General features: G+C 35.0%; 1 protein-coding gene across 2 annotated transcripts in view; it reads right to left on the bottom strand.

Moving 5' to 3' along the window:
- LOC121410379 (cubilin-like) overlaps nucleotides 1-22,030 on the bottom strand; it is a 95,898-nt gene that overhangs the window by 5,751 nt on the left and 68,117 nt on the right. For both annotated transcript variants that reach the window (XM_041602422.1, XM_041602421.1), the window contains exons 49-64: nucleotides 21,432-21,581; nucleotides 20,698-20,819; nucleotides 20,152-20,386; nucleotides 17,935-18,104; nucleotides 17,331-17,487; nucleotides 16,545-16,703; nucleotides 15,803-15,988; nucleotides 14,970-15,096; nucleotides 14,086-14,306; nucleotides 13,054-13,259; nucleotides 12,590-12,752; nucleotides 10,121-10,332; nucleotides 9,349-9,496; nucleotides 8,152-8,333; nucleotides 6,865-7,033; nucleotides 5,382-5,623 (exon numbers count right to left, since the gene is read on the bottom strand). In XM_041602422.1, the coding sequence (XP_041458356.1) occupies nucleotides 5,382-5,623; nucleotides 6,865-7,033; nucleotides 8,152-8,333; nucleotides 9,349-9,496; nucleotides 10,121-10,332; nucleotides 12,590-12,752; nucleotides 13,054-13,259; nucleotides 14,086-14,306; nucleotides 14,970-15,096; nucleotides 15,803-15,988; nucleotides 16,545-16,703; nucleotides 17,331-17,487; nucleotides 17,935-18,104; nucleotides 20,152-20,386; nucleotides 20,698-20,819; nucleotides 21,432-21,581 (2,849 nt within the window). The remainder of the gene's footprint in view (nucleotides 1-5,381; nucleotides 5,624-6,864; nucleotides 7,034-8,151; nucleotides 8,334-9,348; nucleotides 9,497-10,120; nucleotides 10,333-12,589; nucleotides 12,753-13,053; nucleotides 13,260-14,085; nucleotides 14,307-14,969; nucleotides 15,097-15,802; nucleotides 15,989-16,544; nucleotides 16,704-17,330; nucleotides 17,488-17,934; nucleotides 18,105-20,151; nucleotides 20,387-20,697; nucleotides 20,820-21,431; nucleotides 21,582-22,030) is intronic.

Here is a 22,030-nt window from a genome sequence, read left to right as displayed (position 1 = left end):
TAAATAAAGCTCAAAATGTTCTAATTTTTTGTGTAGAAACGCTTTGTGGTGTTTTGAGCAAATGTACATGAAAAAAATTATGATATCGCATCTATTTTGCATGTATTATGCTGTTTTTTTTGTAATTCCTCATATATTTCTTAGTTTGTTTTAACCTTTGTTTTTCATCGCTTTTTTGATGAACTTTATTGGGGACTCTTTTGAAATCATAAACAGCATACATTTAAGACCAGTAAAACTAAAAATAATCATACATTAATGATTCATGGTTGAAAACATAATTGCATTGACTTTGTACATGAAATCACGTTTATGAGCAATTTTGGGTCTGACATGCACTCACAAAATGTTGCAAAATGTCGGAACTGCATACCTGGGCATCACAAAGTTGTGCAAGACTTGTAAGTAAAAGATCTGTGAGCAGTGAGGTCAACAAATTTCGCACAGAGAAAATATTGCCTGCAATGTAGAGGGGGGCCTCTGAGGCCACCCCCCCCCCCGGCCTAGATAGGGTTAAGACTTGCGTTTTCTTAATAAGGGGTGCAATCTTTTAATTACACATTCCGTCAACTATTTCATTTTTCTGACAGGACAAAAATGGATTTGACAACATTGAATTTGCTATCTGAAAAAAAAGTGAATGTGGGCAAAGTGAACATTCTCAGTTTGCTGCATATATACAAGTGTTCTTATACACAAAACCATTATTATTAATCAAGTAATGTCTTAAGAAGAATAAAACACAAATATCAGAGTGGACCTTTTTCGACAGAATTGGCACCCATTCGGGTTCATATTCATAAAAAATTGAATATCTGTGACTTTGGAGTTTCAGTTATTAAATAATTGCATTTTAATGATCACTTCTGATTGGTAAGACAATGCTACTGATTACCAATGATAAAGATGCGAGTACTAGGAATGGAAAAACAAAAGAAACACGAGTGTCGCTAAGGCGAGCACATAATAGGCCCGCCTGTAAAGCGGAAAATGAAGATATCGTTCAAGCAAGAAAAGTGGAAGGTGGCGACTTCACCTTTGACTGTCTGACCTAAATATTAATAGAATTCCTGAGATCTATGCTAGTATCATACAAACCAAATTATATGAGCCTAAAGGATAAGTTAAAATGAAGTTATCACATTTACGAGGACTGCTGCAGGGTAAGGTGAAAACATGTCACTGTGACCTTGACCTTTTGACCTCCAAATCAACAGGCTTCCTAGGATCCATGCTAGTATCGTACACACCAAATTATATGAGCCTAGGTTAAGTTAAACTAAGTTATCGCGTCTACAAGGATTGCAGAAGGGTACAATGAAAATATGTCACTGTGACCTTGACCTTTGGACCTCAAAATCAAAAGGCTTCCCAAGATCCATGCTGGTATCACACAAACCAAATTATATGAGCCTAGGTTAAGTTAAACTGAAGTTATCGCATTTACAAGGAAAAGTTAACGGACGGACGGACACCGAGCATGATAGCATAAAACGTCACATCGAGATGGGCGTATAAAAAACAATGACAGTAACTCCCGGGGGGCCACTTACATTGGCGAGTGGATACCATGCGCGACCAAAAAAACACGTAAAAAGGATGTCTTTTTCACGATAGGGCACGTTACGTACGTAACGTGATAAGGGTGTCAAAAACACAAAAATAATGAAAAAAGGGTATCTATTTCGCTAGGAAAATTACGTGTTTAGGGTCGAATATGCGGGGATGATGAAACAAAATTAAAATGTTTTATAAAGGATGTCCTTTTTGCCCCAAAACTTCGTGTTTAGAGTCCGATTTGCGCGAGGTGTAGAAGGTGGGGTCGACGTATACTAAACCAAATAAGGTAAAGCCGACGACCGAAGGACCCGTAACAATAAAACATTCCTGTACTTGTTTAGGGGTTCATTCCAGGGAATATTTGCCAAGAGTATCGTTTTGTTTCCAATACTTGTTAAGGGTAGGGTTTCACACGCCAATACTTGTTAAGGGGTGCATTTTCAGAAAATGGAAATTACGTGTTTAGGGTGCTTTTCGAGACCCCATGGTCGCGCATGGTATCCACTCGTGAATGGAAGTGGCCCCCCCGGGCAGTAACTTTAGCCCTAAATGGTCAATTTTAAGATGTACATATGAATTTCAATAAAAAAATATTTTCTTACAGGTTGCTCTAACAGAGCCCAACTACAGCTTGTCATCAAAGTTTCCTTTATGATGCGCAGTAGGCATTTTTTGTTACAGTAAACCCTGATTGTAAAGAAGCTCTTATCCTCTCATAAGGCCAATCCACAAAACAAATACAGCCATCATATGAAAAGTCTTAACCTACAAACTTTTGATAGAACAAAGCCCCAAATCACTGACATGCAAGGGACATCATAATTATATATACATGGAAAGATTAGTGGCAAATCCAGAGTGATATTGGTTTCTAAATCCGAAAATCTTCCTTAATCTGTTATTACATATACATGGGGCATAACTAGCCTTCTAAGAATGAATTTGATTTTTTTTTTAAACTTTCATACTCCACATTATTCTGATAGATATCTAATTAAAAACTGAACATTGATTTTGAACCTCAAATATGCATGATGAAGGAAAATATTCAATGAATTGAGGATTGTTCAAGCTTGGCGAGACAAAACTCAGAAAAAAAAACTTCAATAAAATTGTTTTTACAAAGTCAATGAGATACATGATAACAAGGGAAAGTCGCATTCATACCATAGGTTGTTATAATATAAGAAATCTTGCACTGTATTCCACTAATAGAAAATCATATGAAAATAAAAAGTCATTGCAAATCTTCTTCAAACAATGATAAATCCTATACTGTCATGATATGAAGCATGATCCAATCATTTGTTTAATCATCTTATTATTCTGTGTAACATTTTACTTCTTTTCATCCAATAATCCACTTATTATAAACACAAAATTGCTTTCTAATTTACTATCCTGGAATTTTGTGTCGGCAACCTCTACTTATAACTTCTCATTTCAATGCAATCTGAATACAATATCAGTAGTTTATATTAACCTGCTGGAGTCTGCGCATACGGTGGGTTGGAGTCTTTAGAAAGTGTGTATATTTGGCCAACTCAACCAATCTCAAAGGATTGAATTTGCATAAAAAAAGAGGAGCACCTCTGACAGTCTCACCTGCATTACACAATTCAATATAGCAGCAGTGCTGAATGTGTAAACTACTATGAAATAATTATTCACAAAAAACACCATTTATATAATGATATAATACTATGTTCATTGACCCTACATGTAAATGACATTTGTCCCTGATCAAATGACCTAAGACTTGTCAGTGATACTTGATTACCCCCTATGTCCACATTTCACAATCTATATCCATAAACTAATTCAACAATTAACCCCAACATGGCCAAAGTTCACTGACCTTAAACGACCTTTGACTTTGGTTATGTGACCTGAAACCCATACAACATGTTCAGGGATACTTGATTGCTCTCATGTCCAAGTTTCATGAATCAGATCCATAAACTTTCAAAGTTATGATGGTAATTCAACAAATACCTCAAACTTAGCCAAAGTTCACTGACCTAAATGACCTTTGACCTTGGTCATGTGACCTGAAACTTAGGCAAGATGTTCAGTAATACTTCATTAACCTTATGTCCAATTTTCATGAACTTGGTCCATATACTTTCAAAGTTATGATGTCATTTCATAAAATTAAACTTCAATTAAGATTTGATACTGATGCTGCCGCAAGCGGCGCCTATAGTCTCACTCAGCTATGCAGGCGAGACAAAAACAAATTATAGGTTAGCAGATTGTACAGCAGTATAATATAAATGGATTATTGGATAAGAAAAAGTAAATTACAATCTAAACAGAGCTAGGGAATTTATTTTGTTTTAAATTCAAAACAAAATAATTACACCTTGCTCTCTAATTACATGCAATATAATTTTTTAAAAATAAAGGATTTTTTATGCAATAATTTTTTGGAGGAATTTGTTGGCATTTCTATTAAGACATGAACAAATGATAAAGGTTACAATTTTTAAATTTGGCCTAGATGACCAGTAACTATGAACAAGTGGAATGCCTCTGGCCGTCTCATATGCATCACGCGGTTCAATATAGCAGCAGTGCTGACTTTGAATACTACTCTAACTCGCACAAGATGTTCAGTGATACATGGTTACTCTTATGTCCACTTTTTATGAACTAGACAAATAAACTTACAGAGATATGATGGTTATTCAACAAAAAAACCCAACATGTCCAAAGTTCATTGACCTTAAATGACCTTTGACCTTGATCATGTGACCTGAAACTCGAACAGGATGTTCAGTGATACTTGATTACTCTTATGTACAAGTTTAATGAACTAGACCAATAAACTTTCAAAGTTATGATGGTAATTCAACAGATACACCCAATTCGGCCAAAGTTCATTGACCTTTGACCTTGGTCATGTGACCTGAAACGCGCACAGGATGTTCAGTGATACTTGATTACTCTAATGTCCAAGTTTAATGAACTAGACCAATAAACTTTCAAAGTTATGATGGTAATTCAACAGATACCCCAATTCGGCCAAAGTTCATTGAACCTAAATGACCTTTGACCTTAATCATGAGACCTGAAACTTGCACAAAATGTTCAGTGATGCTTGATTATTATTATGTCCAAGTTTCATGAATCAGATCCATAAACTTTCAAAGTTATGATTGGAATTCAACAGATATCCCCAATTCGGCCAAAGTTCATTGACCCTAAATGACCTTTGACCTAGGTCATGTGACGTGAAACTCATGCAGGATGTTCAGTGATACTTGATTAACCTTATGTCCAAGTTTCATGAACTAGGTCCATATATTTTGTAAGTTATGATGACATTTCAAAAACTTAACCTCAGGTTAAGATTTCGATGTTGATTCCTCCAACATGGTCTAAGTTCATTGACCCTAAATGACCTTTGACCTTGGTCATGTGACATGAAACTCTAATAGGATGTTCAGTAATACTTGATTAACCTTATGGCCAAGTTTTATTAACTAGGTCCATATACTTTCTAAGTTATGACGTCATTTCAAAAACTTAACCTCAGGTTAAGATTTGATGTTGACGCCGCCGCCGCCGCCGTCGGAAAAGCGGCGCCTATAGTCTCACTCTGCTTCGCAGGTGAGACAAAAATGATAAATATCAGCAGGTTTGCTCTTACATGGAATAGATTAAAAAACACCCTTCTTTTGAAAAGAAGATAAAATGATTCTAATGAGATCAGAATGTGATCTGCCATCAAGAACAAATATAATCATATGATAAGTATCGAGCAGTAACATTCAATATCAAGATTAATATAAGGATAAGGAAGGGAAAAAACTCACTGTGCCACAATATCGCCCTCTGAGGGTAGCGGTGGCATCCACACCATCATAGACCTCAAGAACATCTTCACTACACACTCCTTCAGTACCTTCTATGTTGAAAGTAGTGAATGATAGTGTAACAGGTTGACCTCCTGCTGGTACTGTTATCATCCATTCACATGTTTGACTGATAGGATAGACAGCAGGGTGCATAGGACTTGTAAAACTACCATGTCGGCCACTTAGTTTACCTCCACAACCTGTAAAATATCAATTATCAGGTTCATTAATCTCATTAATTACAGCTGGACAATATGAGCCAAGGAGAATCATATCGAATTTCAAATATCTATTCATGCATTTTAAGAGAGTACTACTACTTAAGATAAATAAAACAACTAAAATGTACAGATTCAATACTCCTAATATGTTAAGGTTAAACAAGACCAATGCAATGCAACTAAATGCCTTTAATTTACCCAAACATATTGGTAGTGTTATGGAGCTATAGCTTACAACTACCCCCCCCCTCATAAACAAAATAACTTGCAAAACAAAATTTGACAGAATACGATGATGGAACTGTTTACTTCTATGACAGTGAATTTTATATTCTGCATACTAAGAATCTTGCTATAGGATTGGTCAGATGTCAGTCATGTGATAAAGTAGTTTCACCATCAATCATCACTTGCAGTGATGGACCTTTTTTGTTTTGCTGATCCTTTTAAGCCCATAAGGTCATAATGTGTTATAAATTAGCTTGAGTACATGCAAATTTTGCCATTCAATTTTTTTTGTCCATCTTTCTCCATCACCTGCAGTGATGATCACGCAAGATCTAGATGGGCGTGCGTAGTGTACATATGCGCAAGTGCATTGCCCCTCAATTGTTTTGTTGTGATGGTAAAGTTCCTTTGTGAGGTCACAATATATCTTGCTAGAGCATGATCTTTGATGCTTACGCAGTTTACATACACGCTAGCATTAAAACAGGCATAATTGTCTGTCTCAATGGATTTTTTTTCAGAGGAAATCTTGATTGAAAAAAAATCTTCTTATAAAGATATATCGGTTTCTTTGTTTATAGTGGTTCTCGGTGCAGAAAATAAAGCATATAATCACCTCTTGATTTCAGGTGACAAGGCAAACTATCGCTATCTAGGCAAGCTGGATGTACTCGCTATCTTTCCTCAGCTTTGCTTCAGAAAGATAGCTATATCCAGTTTGCCTTGTGATAGTTTGTCCATCACCTTCACTAACAGTGATTATTTGCTTACTAGCAAGGAAAATAATTGAGGATGCTCCATCATGATTCATATTATAACACCCTTTGAGGTGGTTAGAGCTGATTGTAAAATCAAGTAAACTACCAAAGCGATTTGCTTTTGAATTAAGTCCCAACTCCTTGAAACAAAAAATGATACAAATATGGCAGCAAATAAAAGATCTAAATTGACAGCTTCTTTTAAAAATCAAATTAGGATTAAAGTAAACTTGCCTTGTACAGTAGATGATGTGAAAGAGGCATCAAATCCACCACGAGTCACTGAAAGATCTGTTATAAATCTTATGAATAGTTCATTTGAACTAGCAAAGATTGGAGAAGGAAGGATATCACCGCAGTATGTGCCTATCACAGGAGCATTAGCATCCGAGCCATTATATACCTAAAAATCATAACATCATAAATATTACATGAGGTACTTAGTATGAAAATGATCATAATAATATCAGTGTGACTACAGTATAATGGAAGAGAATATCATAAACAGTTTATCATAATGAGATTATTATTATCTTTTTTTATTCAACTGTGAATGTGAGCACACATAAAACAATAAATGTGAAGTTTTTTGGTCTGGTGGTTATGACTCTCACCTTTAAAATGTAATTCCTAAAAAAGCAGTGAGCACTGGAATCAATAAGCTAGCATATGCTGCAGTTACATTTCCCCTATTTGTTTTTATATATCTCAAAACCAACCAACTAGTTCATAAACTGTAATTTCATATCAAAACCCATGTCCCTCATATTAAAATGACCATTTCTGAAATGTTTTAAGGCAATCATAGGAGAAATGTGAATGCTTCAATAACCGGAAAAGTATATGAGCACCTTGAGCACTTTACAGATAGATACATACGTAATATGAATGCCCTATATTAAATTAATTAACAAACAGCAAATATTTCTAATTCAAATATGAGTTTATGATTGTTCAAATATTGAGATTACCAGTAACTATAGCTGTAATGCATTCCATAGGATACAACTTCATGAACATTTTATCATGACGACTGCTTTAACCACTTGCATATGAATGTAGCAAATTTGAACAAACGTGTTTATATATTGATAAAATTGTAATAATAAAGTTTATCCATTACCTAGAACTAAATTAGATTTAAAATAACTGAAAGTGTATATTACTAACATCTGTAAAATAATAACCAGTATGGAATGTGACATACAGAGCTGGTGGGTGTTTCATAAAGCTGTTTGTAAGTTAAGAGCAACTTTAAGAACGAATGGTGTTCATTTGTTGTGGTAAACGGTATATACGAAAATGTTCATTGGTGATTATTTAGCGCGTATAAGAAAGGATCACCAGTCGTTCTTAAAGTCGCACTTAACTCACAAACAGCTTTATGAAACGGCCCCCAGGATTCATAGCAAATATCTGAAAAGAACAATTTCATGTGAAAAAGAATTATCAGTGTTCAAGGCACAAACTGGCATACCTATCACGTGTCCCTTCATTTTTTCCACCCATAAATCTACTTACCGTCACACTATCATATGCACAGCTTGAATGAGCCTCTACATCAAAATGATTGAAGTAAAGAGATAGGAAAGTTCCTACAGGACTGGTAATCTGCATGCTACAGTCATGATAGTTACTATACACCCTGGGGTAGCCTGGTGTCATAATCGTACCATGAGTTTGGTTGTAATTCCGGTTGCAATCTAAGAAGAAACATCATCAAATAGTAATTATAACACTACTTTTACAAACTGAATGTACAGCATAGAGAAAACATAAAAAAAAGATAATTGTTACAAAATTAAATATTCCCTCCATTTGAGCTGTAAATTTCACTAACCAGAAAGAAATACATTAAAATAAATCCCCTTGAATAAAGGCCTACAATGGCAACAGAAGTTTATAAAAACTGACTGACAAACAACGAGCCCACCATAAATTAGCAACAACTATGTAATCCCCAAAATAAAGATTGAGTTGTTTGAAATAGAATAACTATACAAAAAAAGTAGTAGATACTTCGGTAACGTACTTGAAATAAACTGGAATTGAAAGAATATAGGAAGATATTTGGAATGAAGCATGAATCATTCCTTTAAAGGGGAAGTTCACCCTGACAAAAAGTTTATTGTAAAAATAGCAGAAAAAATAATAAAAAATATTGCCGAAGGTTTGAGAAAAATTCATCAAATAATTAAAATGTTATTAGAATTTCAATTATTTGATTTATGACGTCATATGCGAGCAGCATTCCTCCATAGCGAATGGTAAAAATCAATGAAATGTCATTTTCTCAGAAAATTGAAAATGTTTTTCACTGTACCTTTTGTATATCAATAGACAAATCCCTTCACATCCGATCATGAATAGAAAACAAAAATAAGTCATCAGGAACCATACAAAATTTGAAATTCATGCATTTTATATTACATAACACATGGGGCAGCTGCTCGTTTATGACGTCACAAATCCAAAACTTTGAACTCTAATAACTTTCTTACTCTCGAACGGATTTTCCTCAAACCTTCACCAATATTTTTTACTATTTTTTCTGCTATTTTTACAACAAAGTTTTCTTCAGGGTGAACTTCCCCTTTAATATCTGTGTCGTACACTGATTATTCACCCCACAAAGATTAGTGAACATGATAATGGATACATAGTATAAATAGCAGCATTGAGTATCAATGTTTTGTTACTTTTTGCTCTGGCATATACCTGCTATGGAGTAATCCAAAGAGAATCCTTTAGCTGTTGTAGAAGCAGAAGAATCAGAGTAGAAGTAAACCTTGACAGTTTGTCCACTGGAATCAAAGATGGGAGGCAGGCTTGATCCACAGTACCTCAAAACTCTACCTTCTAATCCCTGTAAGGGAAGTAAACCAATCAGTAGTTTTAAAACAAAAGGATTTCATATGCCAGATGTATGTAATTGAGGTAATCCCAAAATATAACCTCTAATCTGACTAGAAATGATTACAAACTTTTACAAGAAGCCAAATCATTCAAACATATTCATACCTTCATAAATGTTCCATAAATGGAATAATATCTGAATAAAAACTATAATGAAGTATCAAGAACATATTATGTAATGGTCAAGTCAACAGAATTAACAAGTTTGAAAATCTAATCTTGAAAAAAGCATGTCTCATGAATAACCAAATTTGAGAAAAACAAGTTACACCAAGTTCCAAAATTAAAAATATTTAAATTCAAATCTCCGGGGCAACGGAAGAGTTTCCTAATCAATTACGCGTCAATGTTGGTTTCCCCAAATTCAATTGAATGCTAGTTTGCTTCTTATAACAGAAAGTGAACTTCCATAGCTACTCTATACTGAATTGCTATTTTTACTGTTTATCTATAAATTACAGATGTACAATGGAAATATAAAATCAACTAGAAATAAGTTTCTTCCAATACCACCTTCATCTTTATGATACACTAGAAGAATACCCTTTCCGAAAGATAACTGAAGAAAACTTACCACAGGCTGATCTCTGAACTCAACATAATCATTGGTGCAATCATCTTCAACCTCAACATTGAAATCGGTGGTTTCCAAACGAACTCTATTAGTGGCATTAGTAGCATCAATGACCCAACTACATCGCTGATTTACTGGATAGTTATTTGGATAGTTTGGAGTTGTTATCGTCTGTACTGAGGTTGTTGCATAGAAGACTCCGCCACATGGTACTGTCAGAAATATATGTAAATTATGACATAAATCAATGTTATATTCAATCATCAACAATATTCACTAGTTACTTTTAGTGCTTAATTGCAGATTTATGCAAGGGGTACAGACCCATCATTAATGTACGGTCCAAGGCAGGGCGCGACAAACCCGCTTGCCCGCTTGCCCGGGGCAAGTGAAAATGACGTGCGGGCAAGCACCTCTCAAAGTCAATTGCCCGATCGGGCAAGTGGTTGTTGCGTCTTTTTTTTCTGTACCGTACCTCGTTTTTCCATAAATCATCCAAAATCCACACTCAAAATCATGAATCAGCCTTAAAAAATAGCGAGCGCAGTTTCAAATTCCGAAATTGCGTTATTTTTTCTGTACCACGTATTTCCATACATGGTACCAGGTATGAAAAAAATCAACGCAATGGCGCCGGGAAACAGTTGAATGTAGTATAGGGGTCCATTATGACTACCACCATGTGCAATTTCTAATGCACATTTTCCCCCTTCCCATATCACAATTCTGTGATAAAATAATTAGAATTACACAGGAAATAAATCACAGAGTCTAGTAACCTCGCATTGGTGAGTTGTCATGTCATTCGGCTTTGCTTTTCAAAACGGCCTATTAACATCCAAAATAACTTGCCGTATTTGTTAATTATAACTTAAAATTCATTTGTTTCCCTTTTTGAGGGGATGAGGTAAATATCAGACAATAAATCATCAAACAAAGCTCCATCTATTTTACAAGGCCGGCGGGAGGCTCACACACGTGCGCATACTAGCTAGCCAGTCTGAGCTCTGTCTCTCTGCCAGAGCTCTGGGGGACAATTCGCTCAGTAAAGGCCTCAATGATGGTGATTTTCTGTTTCAGACAGAGTTTACATTTCGGGTATATTATTCAAAACTTCCAATAAAGTTTGATGATTTCTTCATTGTCATGTATATTTAAGTTATCAATGAATACATTCTCACCAAATTTAGACTCCCCCATAGAGAAATGCAATTTTCGTAGAAGTCTGCGTTTTCAAAGAACTTCAGGAAAAGTTAGGGTATGTGGGCCTTTATTACATGGCCGAGTACAGGTTATTGTACTGGAATAGGCGAAGTAGAAATTAGATATTGAATTCATTTATATCAAAGTTCAACTCACAGTCACAGTCACACCCACACAAACACACACACCCAAGATTCTAAGCATAGAGCTGAACATTTTTCACTGGCTTTCTTTATAGTTTCCAACTACGGTAAATGAAAGCAATTCTAAGGAAATATGTTACGCAGGTAGCCATTTCATGGATTTAAAGATGCAAAATATGAAATTTTAGCAACTTTTGTTGAAGGGTTTTTTAAAACCTTAAATAGCCATAAAATATTGATTTTTTTTTCTCCAAAATAAATGTAAAGACTCAGGCCTACGTTGCTGAAAATATCCTTTTCAATGTGTGTTCTTTTATACTGGACATGATTCTCAATTGTTATTTTGTATACCTTAATAAAAATAAGAGTAGTGCCGTCATAATGAAAAAATTATTTAAAAAATTGGGCAAGCAGTTTTTTCTATCGGGCAAGCAATTTTTTTCATCACTTGCCCAACAGGGCAAGTGACAAAAAAAATTTTTGTAGAGGCCTGATTAATAGAAGGAAATTTTTTTTTTCAAAAATGTCATATCATATATTATACATGAACTTTAATCCCTCACTTTGTAAATAGACTATAGGATGACACATTCACTCATTATCATATTACTTAAATAGTATATGAGATTCATCAATGTAAGACAATTCACTTAAAGACTTACTCTAGAATTATTATTATTTTTTGTTTGGCGTCACCTGTGCCTGGGAGGCGAAAAGCGAACTGAATCACTATTACCCGCAGGTCTCTCCTCCCGATATAACTGGGTCTCTCCTCCTGATATAACTGATTGGGGGAGTGCAGGTGGACCACTACACCGGGGTTTCCCCCTACTCTTATACGAATAGTGCAGTGGGTTCTTAACGTGCAAAGGTGGTGACTCTCTTCTACACGGGGCCTCCATTTAACGTCCTATCCGAGGGACAGAGTGTTTTCCATTGTAACATAGCCTGCATCTATGAAACATGGGAGAGACGTTTACACACAACGTACTGGCTTCAGTCATCCGCCCGGGGTGGACTCGAACCCACGATCTTTGGTTCGACGGGCAGACGCGTTACCGACTGAGCCAACACCGCTCAGTTGCCAGGTATGGAAGGGAAATACAAGATGGAGGATACTTACAAGGAACAGATGAATATTGGAGGGTGAATCCTGAGCTAGTTACAGCATCATTGGTATGGAAAACAACATAGGCCTGGTTCCCTGATAACGTTACATCATCAGGAACAGAACTACCACAGAAACGACCAACAAGAGGAGATTCTGAACCTACTCCATCATGGATCTATATGGTGATTATCAAGAAAGACAGAGAAGAGAGAGAGAGACATATGCAGAGACAGAGAGGGGAGAGAAAGAGAGAGAGGAATGCTAAACATTCATATTCCTTTGATAAATAACAATATAGTCACAACATTCTGTACATAGTTATCAGAACTCTTATTGATGAACATGTACAATAAAAAATAAACAAATAAAAACAAACACATAAATACCAACATTTATCAATGAAATGATAAGAGAATGGAAGAGTACTTAATGAAAATGAACAGTTTTCCTTTAGTAGAAATGAAAATGGTACATACCTCTACATAGTCATTGGTACAGTCTGTTGAATCCTGGATACTGAATGAACCAGTGAAGGTGATATGAACAGCCATGTTGATGTCAGGTAAAATAACCTGTGTCTTACAGTCTACAGAGTTCTCATATTGTCCATTATTATCTACATCAAAGTCTGTGATGGTACCTGATGCTGTAGTCATTGTTCCTCCACATCCCTGACTTGGACCTGAATACAAGGTAGGTTTCAAGTATTATGTTTTTCATAAATTCATTGCTATAAGTTAATCAAAAGAGATCAAATACCATGACCTTTAGATGTCCTTTGATTGGTCTTATTGACCCTCTCATTTGTCGAGGAAATAGAACATTCAACCATCCATCAAGATATGAGCATACAACCCTGATGAATTTACTCAGTTATCAATTATTGTACAACAACTACTTAGCTTGTTGAACGCAAGTAAATGAGAGGCTGAATGTCAAATGACCGTTGCACACGCACCGTCAACAATGTACCATTGTACAGGTCAGGAAAAGATGATGTCACTATAAAAAGATGCGCTTAGGTGCAATACGCGTACGACTGGGATTAATGGCTGCATTGCGCATTGCTGCTGATCAGATGCGCAATTGAAAGAATTTTCCTTTTGCTTTAAAAGTTTTCTTTCTCATTTTCATAGACTTACGTTGGAAAAAAAATTATTATTGTTTGTATTTTCACTAACTTCCGAGGCATTGTACATCACACATAGCGAATATTCTTATTCGTGCAATGGTGTGACATTTTGCTTTTAGTGACAGAAAGAAACACTCTATTGAGCATCTTTTTTTCACCTTATGCAAAATCTTGCACCATCGCACTCATGCCTATTCACTATTTTTTTATGCAAATTAATATTTTTAATCAAAATTTTCATAAAAGTTTTCTCATTTTGGCAGATTTTCACTCAAGTTCCACAATAATTTTCCCAATATTTCTAACACAAATCTAAACCCTCATCGGATTAGAAAACTGATAAATCCTCCATAACTTTGAAATAGAGCTAACTTACCATAGGTAGCTAGATATGCTCCAGAGAATCCAGCCATAGTAACACTTTGGTCAGTAATCATATTGATTAGCATAGTATTACTGGTACTGTAGAAGAATCCTTGTGGAACCGTTGCACCACATAGAGGTTGAGTAAGGGGTGTACTGAAATCATCACCATCAAACAGCTGCACATAGTCATACACACATGAACTGTGGTATTCTAAGTCAAACGTGTTAAATCTAAGGTAAAAAAACAAGCAAAGAATGGATTATAACAATAATAAGCTTTGTAGCTCTTTTTCTCAAATGATTAAATTTTAATGGTAAGAGGTACAGTTCTTAGACAGAAAAACGCTTCACTAAAACACTGTCAGGGCACAGTTCAAGAATATTCTTGAACTGTGGTATTCTAAGTCAAACATGTTAAATCTAAGGTAAAAAACAAGCAAAGAATGGATTATAACAATAAGAATAAGCTTTGTAGCTCTTTTTCTTAAATGATTAAATTTTAATGGTAAGAGGTACAGTTCTTAGACAGAAAAACGCTTCACTAAAACACTGTCAGGACACAGTTCAAGAATATTCTTGAACTGTGGTATTCTAAGTCAAATGTGTTAAATCTAAGGTAAAAAAACAAGCAAAGAATGGATTATAACAATAAGAATAAGCTTTGTACCTCTTTTTCTCAAATGATTAAATTTTAATGGTAAGAGGTACAGTTCTTAGACAGAAAAACGCTTCACTAAAACAATGTCAGGACACTTTCAAGAATATTCTTTTATCAGAATTTTAACATTTAAGTGTATTCAGAATCTAAGTGTATTTTGACTGCTGGCAAAAAAAAAAGACTTGAACATCATGATAGTGATGGTAATGTTAAAATCAGAAATAATTGTTACTTACTTGAATTCAACATTCTTTGATGAATCTACTGTGATGAGCCAAGTACAGTTTTGATCATTCTTGTAAGATAATAGATGAGGTGGGGTTGATATAAGACCAGAATCAGCTGTAAACTCTCCACCACAACCTGTAAATATGAACAAACATCCATTATACTACCATGCTGCAGTAAGTTATTCACTGGAGCTCCTACCTCCCACTGAGCAACTCTACAATGATCTTCTCAGGGTAGCGGACAAGATTGCTACCCGGAGGCTCCGTCTAGCTGGCCACTGTTTCTGACATCCGGAGCCGAGCACACAGAAGCTCCTACTTTGGGAGCCAACCCATGGAACAAGAGGTAGAGGAAGGCCACAGACGACCTACGTGGACGTGCTAAAGAGGGACACAGGAGTGACAAGCACCAGCGAGCTTGCGACCTTGATGGGCAACAAGGATGTGTAGAGGACCCTTGTGAATTCCTGGCTGAAGCCACCTTAAGCAGTAAGCAATGCTCATACAAGCAAAATACAATTTAAAAATTAGAAAAATAATTTTCATAATGCATGCAATATTAGTAAATGGCTAAAGTTAAAATTGAACAAAAATAATCTTATTCCACACACTGTACACTGATCCTAAACTCCATATCTTTGTTTTGAAAAAAAATCTACAGAATAGATAGATGATAAGCAATGTTTTGTCCCATTGTCTTTACCAATGGTATATAAGGTAATGATAAAATCTATCATGAAAAGTCAAGAATGAACAAATCTTATAGGTATTCATATCATTACAGCAGGTAAAAACAATAAAAAAAGAAATATAAAGTGAAAACTGAGGAGGGTGTCTACCTTGTTCAAAGTTGAGTCGGAATCCACTTCCAGTAACACTGCTATCAGTATAGAAGTTGATGAAGACTGGTCCTGTCACTTCAAAGTCTGATGGTTTAGATGTTCCACAATAGGTACCTAATAGGGTGCCTTGGTCATCACTACCAGAATACACACGTAATCCATCATATGCACATGTACCATGACCTAAAACAATCACATACACCAAAATTCATTATCAAAAATGCTGAAATTTCAGTGAATTCCTAAAGAATAGTAATATTATTTCCACTATTCAAAATTCACCCCCCCCCAAAGAAAAAACAGATGGGTTCTTGCCTGCATTTTGTCATCCCTCTTATATGAATACATGAACCAGGTTAAAGCTGATCCTTCAAATAATTATTCATTTCTCTCAAGAGCAAAGCACTTAACGCATATAATGACCTCTGTGACCCGAGACCTCATGATCCCCGAAACTACTCAGATCATTGTCACTCCTGCAAAGAGAGACCAAGCCTTAAATGAAATAAAGTGATCATTCAATTTTAATATCATTGAATAGGTATCCACATTCTAAATTTAAAACACATAAAATTGCATCGTCTCAAAATAAATCTATTGACTCGTTGAATTAGTCTGCAAAAAGAAAGTCCCAAGCATTAAAGCAAACAAACTCGTCACAACATTGTGTAATAAGTCTTAATTAGATAAGAATAATCATATTTAAAAAAAAAAATCAAAACTTTATTACAATACTTACTCTCAATATCAAATGGTTCATCAAAATTCATGACAAGAGGTATAGTTGCATCAACAATGATCTTGTAGTCACAGTTCAAACTATTTGAATAATCTGTGTCAGGATAGCCTGGTGATCGTATTATACCTTCACCAACATCAGTAAATTCTACTCCACAATCTGTAAAAATATTAATACATATATACTTATGGTACTGACCATTTAAAATCACAAACTGTTCACATCTACTTTGTTAGATATTCTCTTGCAAACACATGTGTTTTTATATCATCCTCATTTTTCGTTCTCATCAGAATGAAGTATAGCACCAATGGGGCATTACAATAAATTGTTTCCAATTTATCAAACAATGAATTATTTGGTTGATATGAGACCACTGCCTGTGTGTTTGTACTGTCCCATTTTCAATAAATCTGTGCATGCAACATCATTTTACTTATCAGTCTAATTGCCAAACCTCAGTGTCAAATCAGTGTGACATGAAAGTAGCAGGACATTCTTCTCTGTTGATAAGTACAAGAGAAATCAAGTTGCAGTGAAGTAAAATTATTCAGAGACAAGGTACAAAAAACCTTTCTCCCAATTATTTTGGACATACCTCTCGTTCCTTATCACAATGAAGCATATTCATTACCTATCCCACATTCTCATATTTATAACACCAACCAAACTGTGAAGATGACTAACATGTGTCACCAAGAATTAATTTCTACTCTTAATATCCACAAACTTGGCCTGTATTTAACTGATGTAAATGATATAATTAAGTATTTAGTGAATGCATACCACTAGTCCATGTAGCCATGAAGCCTACACCTTGAGTAGCAGCATCACTACGGAACTTGACTGTCATCATATTATTAGTGGAGGATATTTGAGTTGTAGGAGTTGAAGAACTAAACAGACCTAATGTTGGGGCCTGGTCATCGAATCCATCAAAGAACTGTTCAGAGAAACAAAACAAAATCATGGAAAAAATTATATGAGCTAGATATCTACTACCTAGAACATACTATTGCTCGAGTTTAAGTGATCAACAGTCTCATTCAGTTGAATTAAAGATTAAGAGAAAGATCAATCAAACACAGAACAGCTCATCATTCACCTGCAATTAAAGAGTAGTTAGTACTTATCATACCTTTACGTATTGTGCAATCAATGACATTAATATTTCAAGTACGTAATAAACTACCAACAGTGGTTTTAAAACTATGTGGTACAGTGTAAATTCAAATATTTACCGAGTGGAAAGGGCAATTAAATAGAAATGGCCTGGATGGGACTTTATGGCTACAGCTTAATCAGGAGGTGGGGGAAGTTTTACTCATGTAGTTCTATCCACAATTCACACCATATTTCCTCTTCAAATCTTTATTTTCTTTCCTCTCACCTCTATAGTATCACCAGTGCCAAGTCCATAGGTTGAATCAAAGTTAAGATTAACGTGCAAAGAATCCTCAGTTAAGATACTCCAAACACATTCTGCATTAGCATCATAATTTCTTGGGTAGTTTGGTGTTTGGATGGTCCCAGTGGATCCATGGAAATTACCTCCACATCCTGTAGGATAAGATCATAAACTAATATTTATATTTCAAAAATGTGTATTTCAATTACCATCAGGGAATATTACTCTATTGACCGTGTTAAAATATATCATCAAAACAATCTCGTGACTCCCTTATAAAACAAGTGGAATGCCTCTGGCCGTCTCACCTGCATCACGCGGTTCAATATAGCAGCAGTGCTGACTTTAAATACTACTCTAACTCGCACAAGATGTTCAGTGATACATGGTTACTCTTATGTCCACTTTTTATGAACTAGACCAATAAACTTACAGAGATATGATGGTTATTCAACAAAAAACCCCAACATGGCCAAAGTTCATTGACCTTACATGACCTTTGACCTTGATCATGTGACCTGAAACTCGAATAGGATGTTCAGTGATACTTGATTACTCTTATGTACAAGTTTCATGAATCAGATCCATAAACTTTCAAAGTTATGATGGTAATTCAACAGATACACCCAATTCGGCCAAAGTTCATTGACCTTTGACCTTTGTCATGTGACCTGAAACGCGCACAGGATGTTCAGTGATACTTGATTACTCTAATGTCCAAGTTTAATGAACTAGACCAATAAACTTTCAAAGTTATGATGGTAATTCAACAGATACCCCCGATTCGGCCAAAGTTCATTGACCCTAAATGACCTTTGACCTTAATCATGAGACCTGAAACTTGCACAAAATTTTCAGTGATGCTTGATTACTATTATGTCCAAGTTTCATGAATCAGATCCATAAACTTTCAAAGTTATGATGGGAATTCAACAGATATCCCCAATTCGGCCAAAGTTCATTGACCCTAAATGACCTTTGACCTTGGTCATGTGACGTGAAACTCATGCAGGATGTTCAGTGATACTTGATTAACCTTATGTCCAAGTTTCATGAACTAGGTCCATGTATTTTCTAAGTTATGATGACATTTCAAAAACTTAACCTCAGGTTAAGATTTCGATGTTGATTCCTCCAACATGGTCTAAGTTCATTGACCCTAAATGACCTTTGACCTTGGTCATGTGACATGAAACTCTAATAGGATGTTCAGTAATACTTGATTAACCTTATGGCCAAGTTTTATTAACTAGTTCCATATACTTTCTAAGTTATGATGTCATTTCAAAAACTTAACCTCAGGTTAAGATTTGATGTTGACGCCGCCGCCGCCATCGCCGTCGGAAAAGCGGCGCCTATAGTCGGCGCCTATAGTCTCACTTTGCTTCGCAGGTGAGACAATTACACTCCAGAGTCTCATGAATGAAAGCTTTTTTTATATTAACTTTGTAATGAAAAGCCAACTCAACCCCAACAAAAAGCAAAGTCTGATAAATAGAGTAAAATCATTAAGGCAATACACTTGATATTTCATCAAAGCATGATGTGAAAATAAAAAGAAACATGACATTTTACATTTTTGTTCATTTGAATGAAACAGTGATAAGCATCATTTGCAGTATGAAAATGCATGAAGTCATTCTTTTGTATTTTTTCTTCAATGATGTAAATAAATATTGATTTAATTCCTAATGGGACACGCTCGTTCAAAATCTTTTACAATTTATCATAGAATTGAAAAAATGGTGACTTCATCACTTCCTCTTTTGCATATCACACACTATGCACATATAACTATTTTATGAAATTAAGCAAAACTTATATGCTACAACTTCCTATTTCACATTAATCTTTGATAAATTGTCAGAGCGAGGTTGGTTTGAATTTTCTTTATTCATCAAAATCAACTTATGGTAAGGGTGGATTTGGCCTTTAAGGTAGATAACATGGAAAACTTATTAAGTATTACCATGGTAGGTACAATTGATAGCAAATTTACCATAATAGTAAAAAGAAATCATGTAACAGAGACCAGATCCTCTAGAATTAGAATAAATCTAATAATTAACTGTAACATAGGTATTACAGAGATTTACTTGAATAGAATTAAATGACAAACATATGTAAATTTCTTCCAGTCTTTTCGTTAAATCACAAAACAATATTTCTTTAATACACATCTCTTGATATTTAACTGACCATTAGTAACGGTTGTCCACTCCATTCTGAATCCTCCACCCGATGAGATTTCATCGGTCTTAAAGATGATGAAGAGCTGGTTACCAGATGATGTGAAGCTACTTGGAGCTACACTGCCACAGATTGGGTATTGACCAGAGATTTGAGGTGAATCGGGGAATCCCCCATTTCTTATAGACAGGTAGTCATATCCACAGTTAGGATGAGTCTCAATATCAAATGAAGTGAATGTGTACTACGAGAGAATCAGAAATAAAAACAAAGACATGTGGAAATGATGTTAATTCTGCTGCCATATTCTACTACACTTCTAACACTAGATGATCACAATCTGCCATTTTGTTTTGTTGAATAACTAATCATGCAGCACAGGGTAGAGAATCCATGGATAGAACATGCTCACTTGCTTCACTGGATCCACTGTTGAAGTCAGAAATTTCTTGAGATTAACATAGAATTATCTGAACTCCATCTTATCTGCATCAACTAATAACAACTATGTGACAAATCTCATGATAAAAATGAATAAAGAGATGAGTGACTTACAGTAATGGTTTCACCAACAGGAGCATCTATCCTCCAAGCACAATGGTCATCATGGTTATAATCATTTGGAAAGTTAGGACTGGTAATAACACCTGATGTACCAGATACAATACCACCACATCCTGAAATCACACAAAAATAATCAGCATTTTTATTACGTTGAAGAGGTGCATATAATTGTAAGTATCAAAACAAACATCTACGTCACATAAATATTTCCATAGGCAAAATTGAAATCCTTTTCAACATATTTTTAATAAATGATGTCAACATGAACAGTATGTATTTTAAGATATGACATGATAATTTGCCAGACCTCTATTTGCCCTCCCCCCAAATTTAAACACCAAATTCTAAATCTAAAATCTTAAATGTCAAGGAAATTATATTGGAGGATCAGAATGAGCAGAAATTGGCACACCTATATTTCTTTGGCCCATCATTTTTATTATTTTTTTTGGAGGGGGAAGGTTGACATCATACATCTTGGTCACACTGCCAATGCGAGGTTCTCCCTAGTATCAGTATTGTCTGCATTTACATGCTCAACACTTTCTTATTTGTACAATTTTTCTAATTTTTCACTGATAATACAGACTTTCAGTCTCCTTTGACTAAAAGAAAATTTGGTCACATGAAACCATTTCATTTTTTTTTAATTACAGGTGTTAATAAGTCAACTTCTCCAGATACTGCAGGATGATATAACAAAGAGTATTTTAAGGGTTACCAACCTGATGCTTGATAGAGCATTCTGAATCCTTCACCCACCACACTTCCATCAGTTCTAAATCTCAAGAAAGTTGTTTGGAATGGGATAAAGTATGGATTGGGAGCTGTTCTACCACAGAACCTTTCCAACTCTACACCACTGTCATCAGGTCCTATAATCAAAGTATTTAAACACCATTATTAATGCTTTCCAACATTACAAAAATTCAAAACTCATTCATTTCTTTCTAAAATAAAATGACACATTTTAACCCTTAAAGGACTGGGCTATTTTAGATGTACCTAGGACTGGTCTAGGATGCTTTTCACGAGATCACACCAAAATTTGGCAAGCACATTCTTTACCACATAAACTACAAGCCAGTATAAAATAGAACTATTGAAATAATTATTTTTAATTACCAAATATAAAATATGTACATTTATTCATGAAAAACATTATTTGCACCCACTTCCACTTCAGATTTTCATTTTTTTTTCAGATATCATCTTTGAAATCTTATTTAAAGTTTTTCACACAAAAAAAATTGTGAAAGCAAAAATTTTCCCTATGTGTTTCTGTTTTTCTTAAGTCATTAGTTATTTTTTCATCTTTTTTTTA

This window comes from Lytechinus variegatus, chromosome 3 (genome assembly GCF_018143015.1).
Source record: "Lytechinus variegatus isolate NC3 chromosome 3, Lvar_3.0, whole genome shotgun sequence".
NCBI lineage: Eukaryota > Metazoa > Echinodermata > Echinoidea > Temnopleuroida > Toxopneustidae > Lytechinus > Lytechinus variegatus.
This window is presented reverse-complemented; position numbering and strand designations above follow the sequence as displayed.